The sequence below is a fragment of the Lissotriton vulgaris genome, chromosome 5 (assembly GCF_964263255.1).
Source record: "Lissotriton vulgaris chromosome 5, aLisVul1.2, whole genome shotgun sequence".
NCBI lineage: Eukaryota > Metazoa > Chordata > Amphibia > Caudata > Salamandridae > Lissotriton > Lissotriton vulgaris.
The window spans coordinates 813898850-813914668 of record NC_141693.1 but is presented as its reverse complement, the minus strand read 5'-3'; the positions used below and the strand labels follow the sequence as shown (position 1 = coordinate 813914668).

The window sequence follows — 15819 nt, the reverse complement described above, 5'->3', positions numbered from 1 at the left end:
AGAGCCAACTGGACAAGCAAGAAAGCAACAACAGTCTCTACTGGATCTAGCTCGGATATAAGTACTGACGCAGAAGACTGCACCTCAGGGATCCCTTTAGGGACACGTCCTCTGACCTTTCACCACAAGTTCGAAATCTTGAAATAGAAGAACGAACAAGGCCAACAGAACAGGGTGCAGACAAGGGGACAGGCATCCAGAGGAAAGAACGTAAGAAGAGGAAGAGGACGCAGAACAGCGGGCGAAGAAAAATAAAAAGGAGACATAAAAACAACAAAATGTGTAAACTCACAGCTAATGTCAGTGATGAAAGTAAAACCGTGGTTAATCTCTCTGACAGACTATTGAATCCCACGGAAATATCAGTGCTGCAATTAGGATTATCCTTCTGCCCCAGTACAACCCTGGATTATGTAGATACAAGAGTGGATCTCTTCCTATATGTTAGGAAATTGAAATTGATGAAACTCTACGCAACTCGAGCTATCACTAAACAAAAAGTGACAGACACAATGGGACCCTCCGATGTAAATCTGCAGGTACAGGATATGGAACTTCTAAGAGATATGTACCAGTTGGAGATAGCCGATTAGGACGAAAGAAGCGACCATGTTATCCTACAAGCTTGTGGCGTAACAAGTAGACAAGTAAAGCATAGTGGCCTGAAATTAAAGACCAAGTTTAATCCCAATGTCCTATTCGACAATATAGAGGCCTACAACCAAGCAGTCATAAATGAACTGAAAAAAATTAGGAAAAACTTTCAAAACTCCAAATGGGATAACCTAACGAAAGAGCAAAGAACCTCCCTGAAAATGTTAGAGGAAGATGCCACAATTGTAATCAAGCCCTCCGATAAGGGGGGCAACGTTGTAGTTATGAACTATAGGGACTACAAGTTGGAGGCGATGAGACAGTTAAATGACACTTCCTGCTACGAATTGATCAACTGGGAACAGTATAGAAAGACTATAAAGGAGTATCACATACTTCTTGGTGGATGGTACTACACTGGACTATTGGATACGGACTAATACAAATTTCTGAAAAAAGAAAACCCATGTATCCCCTGTATATACTCCCTCCCTAAGATCCATAAGGACCCCACTACACCACCAGGGCGTCCGATCGTGTCCTCAAATGGGGGGTTATTGGAAAGCACTTCAATATTCTTGGATTTATATCTGAATGAATATGTACGAAACCTGAATTCCTATTGTAAGGACAGCACGGATTTTTTGAAAAGATTACAGGATCTGAAATGGGAAGAGGGATATTACATTCTCAGTATGGACGTATGCTCACTGTATACGTGTATCATTCAAGTGAAAGGTGTGGAGGCGTGTATGCATTACTTGAGGAGCCGACATGTGGATTGTTGTGAGCACAATACAATGCTTCGGACTATGATGTTATATTGTCTACAAGAGAACATTTTTCTATTTGAAAAAGCGGTATACCGACAACGATCGGGGACCGCGATGGGGACTTGTTTTGCCCCCAGCCTAGCGAACCTTTTTCTAGGCTGGTGGGAGGAACAGGTCGTCTGGGCAGAGGAGTCGGAGATATACACTGATCACATCTTGATGTGGGTCAGGTATATCGACGACCTCTTCATAATCTGGAATGGCCCAGAAATATTAGCAAGGCAGTACATCAGCCACTTGGGTATCAATGACCTCAATCTCAAGTTCACGTATGCTATTAGCAATACATACTGTGAATTTTTGGATGTAGCAGTAGAGATCAGAGAGGGTGGCCTAACCACACGCCTGTTTCGAAAGACAACTGCCGGCAATGCGGTGCTGCATGCGGCGAGCCATCACCCGATTCCCCTAAAGAGAAGTATTCCCTATTGGGAGTTACTGAGGGCTCGCCGCAATTGCAGCACCGACATTGACTTTGAGACTGAACACAAAGCGATGATAGAACGCTTCAGCCAAAGAGGATACGATGGAGAAACATTAAGAATTGCCCACAATAAGGTTCAAGGTCTAAAACATGAGGAAGTCCTATTTAGAACATCTACTAGTGATAATAAGAGGAAGGGAACTCTTAGCAAAAGTCAACCCGATGCACCCCGCATGATTACAAACTTCAGTAGGGGAGCATGGGCCCTGGAAAAAGTGATGAGGGCCAATTGGAAATTATTGACATCTGATCCCATTATTGGAGGACTAGTAGGTAACAGACTACAAGTCACTTATCGCAGGGCGCGATCCCTCAGAGATAGACTGGTACATAGGTACCCCAACGAACCATTTAAAACCAAGTGGCCACCCATCCCCAATGGCTTCACAGTCTGCGGCAACTGTAAATGTGACCGCAATGGCAAATCACGTAAAGACTATAAGACAGGAACAGACCAGATAAAAACCATTAATCTTCAAATAAACTGCAACACAGAATTTGCTGTCTACGTGCTGGAGTGCCCTTGCGGCCTCCAGTACGTAGGCAGCACGAAGCATCCACTTAAAGTCAGGATTCTACAGCACCTACGTGCCATCACAAGCAAGGATCACAATTACCCGATGGCTCGCCATTATGAAGAAAGTCTTAACAGCAATAATGGAAGCCTGAGGTTTTATGGCATAGATAAAATACCCAAAAACATCAGGGGTGGAGACCGAGGCACAACTGAGAGTCAGAGAGTCTAAGAATATTATAGACATGGAGAGTAAGACCCCTAATGGACTGAACTATGGAGAAGAATTGTCATCGCATATAGGCTTCTAGAGCTCTATTGGTACAGGGCAGAGGTCAACCCGCAGTATGATGAGTGTTGTAGATATATAAGTAATCACTATCACATATTTTATCAGTGTGACTCCCCACTTCTGGTAATATCACTAAGGGAAAAGAAGAGGTAGAACTAACACAATTGTGGAGCATCGGACGGATGCCATCTGCCCTATAACCCAGATACACAAGAGGGAGAGCTGCACAGTATTCACTTAGGAGAAATGTATGTTGGTTACTAATTATGTTATGTAATGAATTTGTTATTATGGATTGTTTCACATGTTTCACAAACTCACTAGAAAAAATATCTCACCTTACACTTATCCTCTATTACCAGCACTCTAACTTCAGACAAGGCCACCTTTCCCGATTAATACCCTAGCTACTATATGGACACATAATGAAGGGAGCTCCCTTCTATAGGGCATTTTTTACCTCTGATCTGAGGTGATATAGAAACAGTGTTGACCCAAGGGAAATCATCAGTTCAGGAGAGGGAGCGCCCTAGCTATCTATTAAACTCTGATATATATATATATGCCAATTTTAAAAGGGGATTAATTACCGGACAATGGTCCCGAACCCCGCTCTTGGCATACTTATCGAACTACATTTTCCGATGAACATAGCGACTTTGTAGTCCAGAGTCGCGCGGGTGTATTGCCAGCCATAAAATTTCAACCCCCGAAAAACTATGTGATGTTGTAGTCAGGTTGATTGAAGGCAGATTATCAGTCTAAGAAGGTAGTTGAGACAACTAAGGGAGCGCCCGAGCTATCCACAAACTCTGAGAAGTATACTAATTTTAAGGGGGCATTAAACATCGGACAATGGTCCCGAACCCTGCTTGTGAGGCACACACTGAACCACATTTCCCGACGGACATAGCGACTTTTGTAGTTCTAAGTCGCGCGGCTGTTCTGACAGCCATAAACTTCAACCCCCGATAGACTATGCGGTTGAGTAGTCCATTATCACATAGCTGGGTAACACGAATAGTGTACAATCACATTGTTACCTCCATGTCCTGCCTATAAGACACATCATGGATTACCATCATTCATGAATACATTGTAACCTTATTGAAGAAATGTATATAGTATCGATTTTTTTTACTATTGTGTTTTGTTTGAATACGGAAGTATTTTCTTTCTGTTTATGGGTCATGACATGAAAGTAGGACTTTAATATGTGGGAATGCAAAATGGTGGCTACTTGAAAAAGGCTTACGCCCAAACGGGTCGTCCTTGGTTTACGAGTGCACAATAAAGGATTTGTACAAAGACCTCCTGGTGTGCCGTCTCTGTGTCCTCCTAACTAGTGGGATCCAGTACTTGTGGACAACATATCTGTCTGTCTGTCATATATAGTTAGGACCTAGTTACCATAGGAAATGCCGAACATTCTATTGGGAATAACTTTGGCGCCGATTGAGGGATCTGACTGTAATTTTCCTCAAACTTGTCTCGCTCCACTCCTTCCCTAAAAGTTGCGGGGGCCGAGATAAAAGGGGGGTCCCAAAACGTGTTTTCCCCATGTTAATTTCCATAGGGACATTCTGACAAGTCTACAGGTCGAACGGCTGAACGGAATTACACCAAACTTTGCAAAATGGTAGAGCCTAGTATGGAGTATTGCCTTCTGTATGTTTGGTGTAAATCCGTCCAGTAGTTTTTGAGAAAATTGAATGTGAAAATGAGTCCAATGCAATTTTGCATCGGACCTTTAGACACAGCTACAGCCCGAACGGCTGAATGGAATTACTGCAAACTTGGCAAAATTGTAAAGACTGATATGCAATAATTTATTTTGAATATTTGGTAAAAATCCCTCCAGTAATTGTTGAGAAAATTGACTTTTTTTCAAATTATATATCTATAGGCGGGACACGGTGCGCACACTGTCCTTACACGTGCGCGGACCTTAGCGTGCGCGCGCGGAATTCTGATTGGCTGTTGGACGTCTGTCAACATTCCAAAATAGAAATTGTTGGCAGCCATCTTGTGCCTCGGTAGACTGAGGCACAGGAAAGCAGAAAAACAAACATGTAGAACTCAAAAAGGGGGCAGGATAGAAGTTTCCTGACCCCCTAGGCCTGCTCAGGGGGTCCCACAAGGCACCCCCAGGCCCCAAGTTTTTTTTATTTTTTTCGAAAAATATGGGGGGTTCGCGCACTGTGCGTGCACAGTACGAGTACCGTGCGAGCACCCTGTGATTTTTTGAAAAAGAAAAATTTGGTTTTGGGCCTGGGGGAGCCTTGTGGGACCCCCTGAGCAGGCCTAGGGGGTCAGGGTGCTTCTACCCTGCCCCCTTTGCGTGTTTTGCACCTTTGTTTCACTGCTTTCCTGTTCCTTGGTTCTACCGAGGCTCAAGATGGCTGCCAACACTTCCTGGTTTGGAGTGTTGACACAGTGGTAGCCAATCAGCATGCATTTCTCAGGAAAGCAGCATGCTCATTGGCTGTCAACACTTCTAACCAGGAAGTGTTGGCATTCATCTTGTGCTAGGTAGACAGAGGCACAAAAGAAGCAGAGCTCGCAGCCCACACAGCTCTCGCAGCCCACACAGCTCTCGCAAAGATAATACCAGCAGCGAACCAGCACTGGCAAAAACAATAACGGTAGCTACTGATCAACACATGCAGCAGCTTGCACAACAGACATACTGATGCACACATTCAGACAGTTTAGTCACTAACCCATGCATTCAGTAAGGCACATTTAATGACTCACTCATACAGTCAGTCACGCACCTACTAAATCCTTCATCCAGACACTTATACATCCATTATGTAAAACATATTTAAACTTTACAGAAACATATAGTCACTGGATGATGTCATCAGTGTCATTTGAGATGTCATCAATGATGTCACTGACCATGTCTTGAATGATGTAATATGTGACATCATCAGCAGTGGATTGCGGGTGCGCGAAATGTAGTTAGTACAACTAACTATATAGGAGCAATTTCAATGGTATTTTAAATGCTAATTCCTAACTATATAAGGCCTGAAACCTATGGTTTTTTCAGTGAATTTGCACGTTATTTTAAATACTAATACCTAACTATATATGACCTGAAACCTATGGTTTTTTAAGTGAATATATATATATATATATATATATATATATATATTATACACATCAGACCGTAAAACACATTTTTCCCGCCACTTTTTATTTTTATACTCAAGCCGTCCAGGAACCATAGTGATACTACATGCATTCTCCCATTATGTGCTACTGGTCATAACAAGGGAGCAGCCAGAAAATTCTAATATTCCCCCCCCCCCCCCCCCCCCCCCCCCTCCCCAAAACACTTCGTACCAAAACTCTTATGGCACCAAGCAAACAAAGCAAATAATCGCAGCCCTCCCCTGAACTCTTGACTTTTCCATCCAAGCATCTATTTGTCCTTACACCCTTCTGTCCACCTGCTCATATCCACAGTTCCACCTTTACCTTCGGCCATCCAATCATTCTTTTATCCATCAGTCTTTCACCATACTGTCAGTCTGCCCATCCAGATCCAAACCTGCCCATCCCTTTATTCATTCAGCTCTTCATTCATCATTTCAATCAACCACCTTTCCATTCTATCCATCTGTTCACTTGTGCGCACATCCATATACACTTTTACTCATCCATCCACTTTTACTCATCCATTCACTTGATTAACGCTTTAACTCAATCCGCCAGTCCATTCACTCTCATCCGTCCTTTAATCTATCCATCCACCCTGCCTTTTGCTTCATCCATAACCCTTTTGCTCCGTCCGTCCATCCATAAACCCTCTCGGTCGGCTGCCAATCCATCCATCCTTTCTCTCACTCATTCACCTTTTGTCTGCCAAGTTACAGGCAACAGAGGCCCATCAAGAACTCCACCTCGTAATTAGCTGTTAATTTGGAGTTCATAACCCCAGTTTCAGCCTTGCGCTCATCCACTCTTTCATCAATCCATCCACCCTTTCACTAATGCATCCATCCGTTCATCCACCCTTTCACTCACTCATCCATCCAACCACCCAGCCATCCTTTCACTCACTGAACCATTTCAGTCTTTGCTGAGTTGCAGACCTAAGAACCCCGTCAATCAAGATCACCACCCCCTCTGCAGCTGCTGAAAGGAGGGAAGGGGATGTCCACACCCCAGCCTCATAAAGCTTGCAGTATGAATGCTCTGATTTTAAAAGCTGGGTTATTCTGTTAAATCTAAATCAACCACAGAAACCATACAATATAGCTAGTCCTCACTGACGCTATCCTATGATTTCTTGAATTTTTGTATCGAAGCTCTTTTCTCCCCTCCACAGATCCTTGGTAAAGTTTATGCAGTTTTAAGTGACAAGGACCAACGGGCAGTCTATGATGAACAAGGAATTGTTGATGAGGAAGGGGAAGTCTTAAAAGAAGACAGAAACTGGGAGGAATACTGGCGACTTCTTTTCAAAAAGGTACGCATGAAAATACATCAGTTGAAGAAACTTCCTATAAGAATAAACGCTGTTTTAAAAAAAAAATTACGTTTAAAGGTTATTTGTCATCCTGCATATGAAAGGCGTGTAATGGACTAACAAAAATGGATTTAGCGTTTTAAGGGTGTATGTCCTGCGAGACGTGAGCATTTACTGCTTGTTTGCCCTGCTTAAATTCAAGGTGAGGTTGCATGGTTTGTATTCTCTCCAATTTCCTCTGAGTGGGGAAACCAGCTGGTAAGCAAAGAGAATGTGAATAAGTTAACATTGCACAGGTCAACAAATTATTTCTTAGAGGATATATTTGTATGAGATGCCACTGTGCGGCATGTATTGTAATAATAAAATTACTATGCCGTATGGTGCTTGGGTATTAACTCTTCTGCATCTGTCTTGCTCTATTAGTTTAATGCCGGAGTCTATTACTGATGTTGCAACTTTCATGATAACGATGTCACTTTATATATTGGACAATCTGGGTACTGTGGTCGGAGGCAAGGAATCGCACAGTGGGTTGCTGAATAAACCATTCATGTGTCTACGAACGGACACGCCTTGCAAATCTCATCAATCTCTTCTTATTTGATTAGAACTGAGATTCCCTTGTAAGACTGGTCCCTGAATGGAGAAGACTGCAGTGTCTAAAGCAATGACCCCACGATTTGTGCTAAATCATTTTGGAGCAAGATATGCAAACTTAGTTGATACTGCTCCTGCTCCAACTGCCCCTTTCCCCAAGCCAGGCTAACATGCCATGATTCTTTACCTTAGTGAGAGAAGCAGTGATTGCAGAGGATCCATGTTTGAGCTTGTAGCGCAAATTGCTGAGGCTCATCAGCTGCCATCTTTTTAGGAATGGCCACCGCTAACTCCTACTGGTTCCGAATCCTCCTCTCACTACCTAAAAATCCCATTCTAAGTGGTGAACTGCAATTTGCTTCCTATGAGGAAGATACTACCGCTCATCCTGTTAGAGCTCAGGAAAACAGTGGTCACAGCCGTGATTGGTTCTAGACTGGACTACTGCAACGCCCTTCTGACCAGTGCAAGCAAACGTAGACTACCCAAAATGCAGCTGCTAAAGTTCTGATTGGACTCTCTCGTTTTGCCTCAGCCTCCAAGGCTCTCACAGAACTATACTGGCTGCCTATCGGCAAGCACATCCAGTTTAAGGTGCCTTGTGCTTCACATTTAAGGCAATATACAGCAAAGACCCACAACAACGATCACCATTCCAAAGACCCTACATCCCAGGCAGATCACTAAGATCTGCTAATAGTGGCAATCTCTCCATCCCCTAGATTTCAAAAGCAAATCGGGGAGGCAAAAGCTACTCCTATACCACCACTTAACTCTGGAACTCCTTGCCCATCTCCCTGAAAAACGAACACAAACTGCTGTAATTTAGGAAGCGCCTAAAGACCTGGCTATACTAGTAACATTACTATGGGAATAACTGCCTTCTAGTGTTTTCAGCACCTAGATACCTCTGGGTTATGTTGCGCTTTAGAAACACTTCATTTCATGTCTGTAGATAGCATTTAATTTTCTATGCATCTGGTTACGGATGCACTCGTGTAAGATGTAGTTACCACGATAATGGTTCTGAGAATATAGTCTTTGTCCGACAGGACTGTTCTGTAGCAAATGATCTTCTAATAGAACACCAAAATGTAACCTTTCTCTTGCCCACTTCAGAAGGTTCAGGGCTGTTTGCTCAGGACAATTGGTCATCTAGACCATGCAGGGTTTCTTCTTGCCTTTCTTTATTTTTCATTTTCTTTTTACAGGTGTATTGAATTTTAGGAATCGACTTGTCGTAGGGACCAAATGCTATAAAAACCTACATGTCCTGTAAAAACCACTTCCCTACGAACTTAACTTCCTCCCCCAATCATATGGGCTCATAGAAGAACCTGTGTGTATAGATATATTTGGTTTTAGTTGATGTAATACTTTGCAATACTGCAAAAAAGAACTTATGAGGTGGTATCATTCCCGTTTACCCGAAGCTACAGAAACATAACGATAAGTGTAGCTCTCAAATTTCTTTGTTCCTAATTCTTTCCCAGTTGTTTATTTCTTGCCTCTCTTTCCTCCCAGGCGAGGGACCTACTCAACTTACAGACAAAAAACACCCTGCCAAGAACACATCCCTCTGCACATACGTTGTTCAGAATACCGTAGGAGTGTTTTCACAGGAAATAATCATAGATATGTCCATTTGTCAGTGGCTTCCATTCTTTATTAGAACGTAGACTGGTTGATGTGCGACAATAATTGAATAACAGCCAACATATGTTTCACCCTCTCAGACTAATCTGCCTGGGGTTTTCTAAGGGCAATGAAAATGAAAGCCTAATGAGTTGCATTGGTTTCAAATCCTTTTTACCAGGGAGACCATCACCATAGGCCAGTGTGAAGGGCAATAATTATCCTTGTACATGTTCATGAAGTGAATATTAGTTGTTAACCCCATGCATTCTCATGATGGAATGGTTCCGTCATGATCGCAAGTGTTAGTGTGCTCGTGGTTGAACCATTCCGTCATGACCACACTTTTACAGCAGAGGATATCTCCCCCCCCCCCCCCCCCCCTTTTTTTTTGTTTTTTTTTGTTTTTTTTTTGACTTGGGAGGCGCTGAAGAGCTTTCCCCAATCTCCCAAAGCAGGTTTTTGGTTTTCCTAGTAATAACATTCACGCGCTGTCATGGAAACGAAACCGAAATTTAGCACCAACTCTCAACCCCTCCTCTGAGAACCGAAACACATAGGAGAGGTATCGCTAGAAAGGGCAAAACCTTACCTTTCCAATGGTAACCTTCCCTAGAGGATCCCTGCTGGGATTACTCCAGGCGGGCTAGCATTTCAGTTTTTCTGCAGTAGCCGCCAGTCAAGTATGTCTTGATATTAGAATAACGTTTGAACAAGGTCCGTGAAGTAAAGATTTAAGTGTTCCATTTATTTAGTAATCTCTTTAGCAGCTTTGTGTATTAGTAAATACACCAATTGGTGCTCTATTTCATATATTTTAATTATGTGCAAACTATAAGAGCTGAAATGGATATAGATCAACCATTCCATAAAGTCCTACTTTTCGAACAACTAAGTTAGTCTCTTCACTTCCTCAGTCAATATAAACTTACATTTCTGTTGCATCTGAAAATAAATGCGACCAGAAATATCCCCATATTCTAGTACTTCATTTGATGTCAGGTATATGGTCTACATTGTCTATCTAGTATTAATCATTCATAGATACCACATATACATTTTGAGAGATGAGATCCATTACAGGTGCTTAACCCCTTCGCTGCTCATGACGAGCACAGCTCGTCATGCAGCACACTGGTCGTGTGCTCATGACGAGCTCAGCTCGTCATGAACAATGGGATTCTGCATTCTTAAGCACACAGCGGGAAAGGTGCACCGCATGCATGGGGTTAAATACAAATAAATTACAAGTTGGTGAGCACAGTAGAGCTAACGTCTTGTACAGAGAGGCTAAACACAAATATATCCTGAGCTTGGATCAACAGTAAATAGTCCTTCGTAAATCAGGGTCGAGACTATCTTCTTATCTTCGTTTATAACACAGCACTTCATAAACCATCCTAGCCGACAATACGTGTTTCGCCTTTAGTGGTATAAGCCACAGACTTACTCGGGGCGAATGATAAAAGTAGGTTCTTTAAGGTCAATGAAAAAATAAATAACAAGCAGTATTCAATCACAATAGTTATTCAGCAAAACAGGTTCATGGCGAGGTAGGTCAATCGCTTCTAAGAGTCTTCAAAAATAGTGAAAACTCCAACGAACCTAAACACGGCATAGTCTTTGTTTATTACACAGCACACTTCGGCATATTCCAGCACGAGTCTCGAGCAGCGGCGTCTAGCTAGACCCCGCTGCTCGAGACTCGTGCAGCGGCGTCTAGCTAGACGCCGCTGCTCGAGACTCGTGCTGGACTATGCCGAAGTGTGCTGTGTAATAAACAAAGATAAGATAGTCTCAACCTTGATTTACTAAGGACTCTATTTACTGTTGATCCAAGCTCAGGATATATTCGTGTTTGGTTCTGTATAGTATAGATTTTTCTGTACTTTGTTTGATGGGTCGTGGGCCCCACAGCTAAAGGCAAAGAGTTTAGCCCTAGCCCTTTCAACATCTGCTTTGCTGGGTTTTGCCAAAAGGCTGGGGGCCAGGCCGATGGAAGCACTTTTGAAGGTTTATAACACTAAGTGCATCCCTATTGCCTCCTATGGAGCCGCTCTGTGGGGTTATGTTAATCAAGAAAAAATCCAAAGGGTAGAAAACAGGCTAATTAGAACATTGCTTTCAGTGCCAAAATCGTCCCCCACATTTTCTATCCATGAGGAAGTAGGGTTGGGTTACATCACAGACAAACTGAACTTGGCCCCTCTTTTATTATGGGCAAGGACATGGCTGAACCCAGAATTAACTTTAAACCATCTTATTCTGGAGGACGTCATGTCCTTGGACCATGCTATAAAAATACCCTCGTTGAAGTATTTAAAAAACACTTTTTCAGCTTTGGGTAGAGAGGAACTTTTCTTATTGCCTCGTAACATCAAGAGAGGGGACGTAAGGTGGATTAAAGTCCAGTTTACAGATAGGGCCCGCCTTAGTAGAGAGGGGAGGGAAATGATGAAACCATCCATAAGAGCCCATGCCATGTTAATTACTACCCCAACCCTGGAACCATATTTGAATGTTGTTACAAAACCCCTTCACAGATTTCTATTAACAAGATTTAGGTTTAATTTAATCCAATTCTCTCTCAATTACTACCCTTCATGGAATCACCCGAAAGATGCACCCCCTTGTGACTGTGATAAATTTTCTGAGCAGGATACCATGCATTTTACGATGTTTTGTGAGTATTATACTGCTGCCAGGAAAAAACATCTATTATCTGTGCTGAGGGAGGCTGGTTTTACTCAAGTTAGACCTGCCTTAATTTACCTCCAGATGTTGGGCAATATTTACATTACTTTTAGTGTGGCCAGTTTCCTGGCAGAAGCCTATTTCAGAAAAAAACGAGCTCCACTGAACATTTTATTGTAAATAAGGTATCTTTTATTAGTATTAGACATGATGTACTCTGCTGCTCGTACGCTTTACATTTGTTGGTTTTCAGCAAATTGGTCATTTCAGTATGCGTAGCCTGCTGCTGTAGGTTGTTTGTTAGCTATAAACAAATAGCTAATTAGTTATACTTGACCTGCCTGCTGGTCAAAGTATAACAAAAATGTATTACAACGATCGTTGCAGACCGAAGATCTCTGGGAAGTATCCCTAAAGGTTTGGCTTCATTAAACCTATTTAGCATGTGGGGTGCTAGTCGGCTCGATGCACACCCGAATGCTTCCGCCGCAAACCCATTGGGCCCCGGCGCCTTCCTCACATGCATGTCTCCCATGGCGTTCTCCACTTCCTGAACCATTATCGGTGACACTAGGATGTATCTATCTGCTTGTTCTAGAGCAGGTAGTTGCAGAGGGGCCAGAAAGTCTCGCCATTCCTGCTCTCGCCTAGTAGTGTGAGACCAATAGATTGTCTCATAGTATTGTGCAAATTCCGCCGCTATCTCCTTCCCCGTGGCCTGCACAGATCCCTGGGACCCAGTTACGTTCCCGATCCCGTTTCTTTAGCCAGGCTATCATTTTCTTGTCCTTATCCCCCAAGTCCTACACTCGTCTCTAGATTGCCAGGGCATGAGATCTCGCCTGGTCAGTAAGCACATCTCTTACCTCTTTTTCCAGGAGCTGCTGCCTATGTCGCCTATCCCGATCCTGCTCAGGGGACCCATCTCCCACATTCCCTAGGGCCTGCAGGTCCTGTTCTAGTTTATCAATTTGCGAGAGTTTGTCTTTACGGCATTTTCCTACCTCCGCCTGTACAAAATCTCTGGTCACAGTCTTGTACGCCTCCCACACTATACTATGTGAGCTGACAGAGCCTACGTTATTTGATTACGCCCCCTTCCGCGTGCTGCGCGCGGGGCAAAGCCGGGGCCAAGGGAGGGCCCGTTTCTGGACGTTTATGCCCGGAAGAGGCCGGGACGGGACACCCCTCTTGGGACTGTTGGCTGGTTTCGTTAGGACTGTATGCGGTGTGTAGTTTATTTATAAACTGTAATAACTAAAAGGAGTACAACATGGGGAAGAATAATCCAATCACTCATTCTCCTGCTCCTAAAACTGGCCCGCTACCCAGCTTGACCGCAATTGATCGCATGCTCCAGAAAACTATTGGGGTGGTGGTAAACGCGATAGAACATACTGAACGTCGCCTTTCGCTTCCACCAGGCTCACTACCCCCTTTGCCTTCCACCAATATATCAACATGTACGATAAACTACCAAGACTCGATAATGGCACCTTCCTTTGCTGCACTTCCTGGGGGTGACCACCCTTTAACAACACATGATTTCCCACTAGTTAATGCCAATTTAGAGGACTCCTTATCTGTACCAACTAGGCTATCCATGACCCCAACGTCCTTCTTAAAAGACCCTACTCTTGATTCGCCTCACCAGGTAGACTCAATAGCTAGTGAGTCTTGTGATACACCTATAAGCCCGATTTTGGTCTCTCACGCCACAAAGCGTGAATGTTAGTCCACGGGTAACTACGAGGGGGCAGAGGCCAAGGAATAACCAAAAATGCTCTAAAGTACAAGCCCCAGTGCCTAAAAAACCAACGGGCTCTGTAAGGACCACAAAACAAAAGAAAATTGCTGCTACAGATAACATACAAAAGGGGACTATTGTCAGTACTAATGTTCAGCCAAACATACCCACCACAAATATAGTTGTTGGCCCCCACATTGCAACCACAAAGAACCCTCCTACTTTTTCACCTTGCCCTTCCCGTAATGATAGTCTCTCTGATAAAATTGAAAGTGGCCAGTGAGTGAGAAAGAAATCCTGAGAGAGAAAGAGCCTCCGTGTGAAAGGCGGAAGCTTTGGCCGGCTTGAGACAACGGAGTGAGGCATTTCGTTGCAGAAGAGGAAAAATCCTGTGGGGGACTGTGCCGTTGTGAATTAGAGTAAGGCAACAGCTTGAAAGACTGTGATGCAGAATCTTGTGCGACAGCGGAGACCAGTGAGGCATTTTCCGTGCACGTAAAGAGTCCTTCTGAGGAGGGAGTGTTCGTGAAGAGTGGCGGTGACAGTGTGCAACTGCGTGAGACGAGTGACAGACGCAGTGGAGAGTAAAGAGATTCGCGGTGACTGATTCATCAAAGAAAAAAAATACTGTGAACACCATCGGCAGATTCCTCACAGAACTGACTTAAGGAGCAGAGCAAATTTTGAGGAGGAATTTATTAACAGAACTGATTTAACCTTTTCAGGTCATTCTTAAAGGGGGGAAGCACAGTAATTCAAGTGAGGTTGTAGGTTAATTTTGCTGAAGTAAGAGACCTCTCGGGTAACGGCAGGAGAATCTGATTGCAGATTCTAAAGGAAAAAAATAAGAGGAGAGGGGAACTGTTTAGGGTGAAGGATCATACGAGCTGGGGACCACTATTGTAAGTTGTGACAGGAAACAATTTAGTACATGAGTAGATTAATTCTGATGTATTGGTAAGGACGTAAATTGAAATTTATATTTGCAGCATCCGGTGGGGATGTGTAATGCTGTGAAAGTAAAAGTGAAATTGTTAGGGGAGCGACTAACTTTGAGGTAGAATAGGGTATAAGAAATTTAGCCATACACAACTAGAAGGCTGTACACTATAGGTGTTGCACAACAGGGAGTTAGAATTTTTAATTTCCTGTAGTCATCCTGTAAATGGCGGCAGCAAGCATGAATCAGCCGCCACCTTTCCTAACCGAGGAAGGTGAGCCAGTGCTGCCATGGAAAGATTGGAGAAAAGGTTTTGAGTCGTACGTGGACGCAATAGGAGCAAGTGGGTTTTCAGCTATCAGGAAGCAGAACATACTCCTGATAAATCTAGGAACGGAGGGAAGGAACGTTTTTGACCGCCTACTGGAGTTGGAAGGAGGGGTAGGTGAAGGTGAGGACATGGATATCTATGAAAAAAGTTTAAAGAAACTAGAATTGCAATATGCAGACAAAATAAATGTGGTGTTGGAAAGACACAAGTTTTATGGACGAGTGCAAGGGAAAAACGAGAAGGTAGGAAACTATATAGCATGCCTGAGAGGATTAGCGAACACATGCGAATTCAATGATCTGACAGAATCACTTATAAGAGATCAGCTGGTGAGTTGCACCAACAACAAGAAAATTCAGGAGAAGTTGTTGGTAGGTAATCCTAATTTGAGAAATGCCATAGATGTAGCCAAGAGTGTAGAACACACCGCAGAATGCGTGAAGGAAATGAACATAGTCGAGGGAAGTAAAGTAAATGAAATTGGGGGTAGCTGGGAGATTAACCGAGAAGTGAATGCAGTAAAGATCATAAAGAGCAAAGACTCTTATAGAGAACAAAAAGGAGAAGTATAAGGAAGAAGATAGGCTCAAATGTTTTAGATGCGTCAGTTCAAGACATTTAGCGAATAGCACCAGATGTATGGCAAGATCAGCAATGTGCAGGAATTGCAAC

At 43.3% G+C, this 15819-nt stretch overlaps 1 protein-coding gene across 1 annotated transcript in view; it reads left to right on the top strand.

Annotated features, from left to right (window-relative positions):
- DNAJC9 (DnaJ heat shock protein family (Hsp40) member C9) overlaps positions 1-15819 on the top strand; it is a 54488-nt gene that overhangs the window by 5362 nt on the left and 33307 nt on the right. Inside the window, exon 2 of the mRNA XM_086922294.1 lies at positions 7060-7200. Within this exon, the coding sequence (XP_086778420.1) occupies positions 7060-7200 (141 nt within the window). The remainder of the gene's footprint in view (positions 1-7059; positions 7201-15819) is intronic.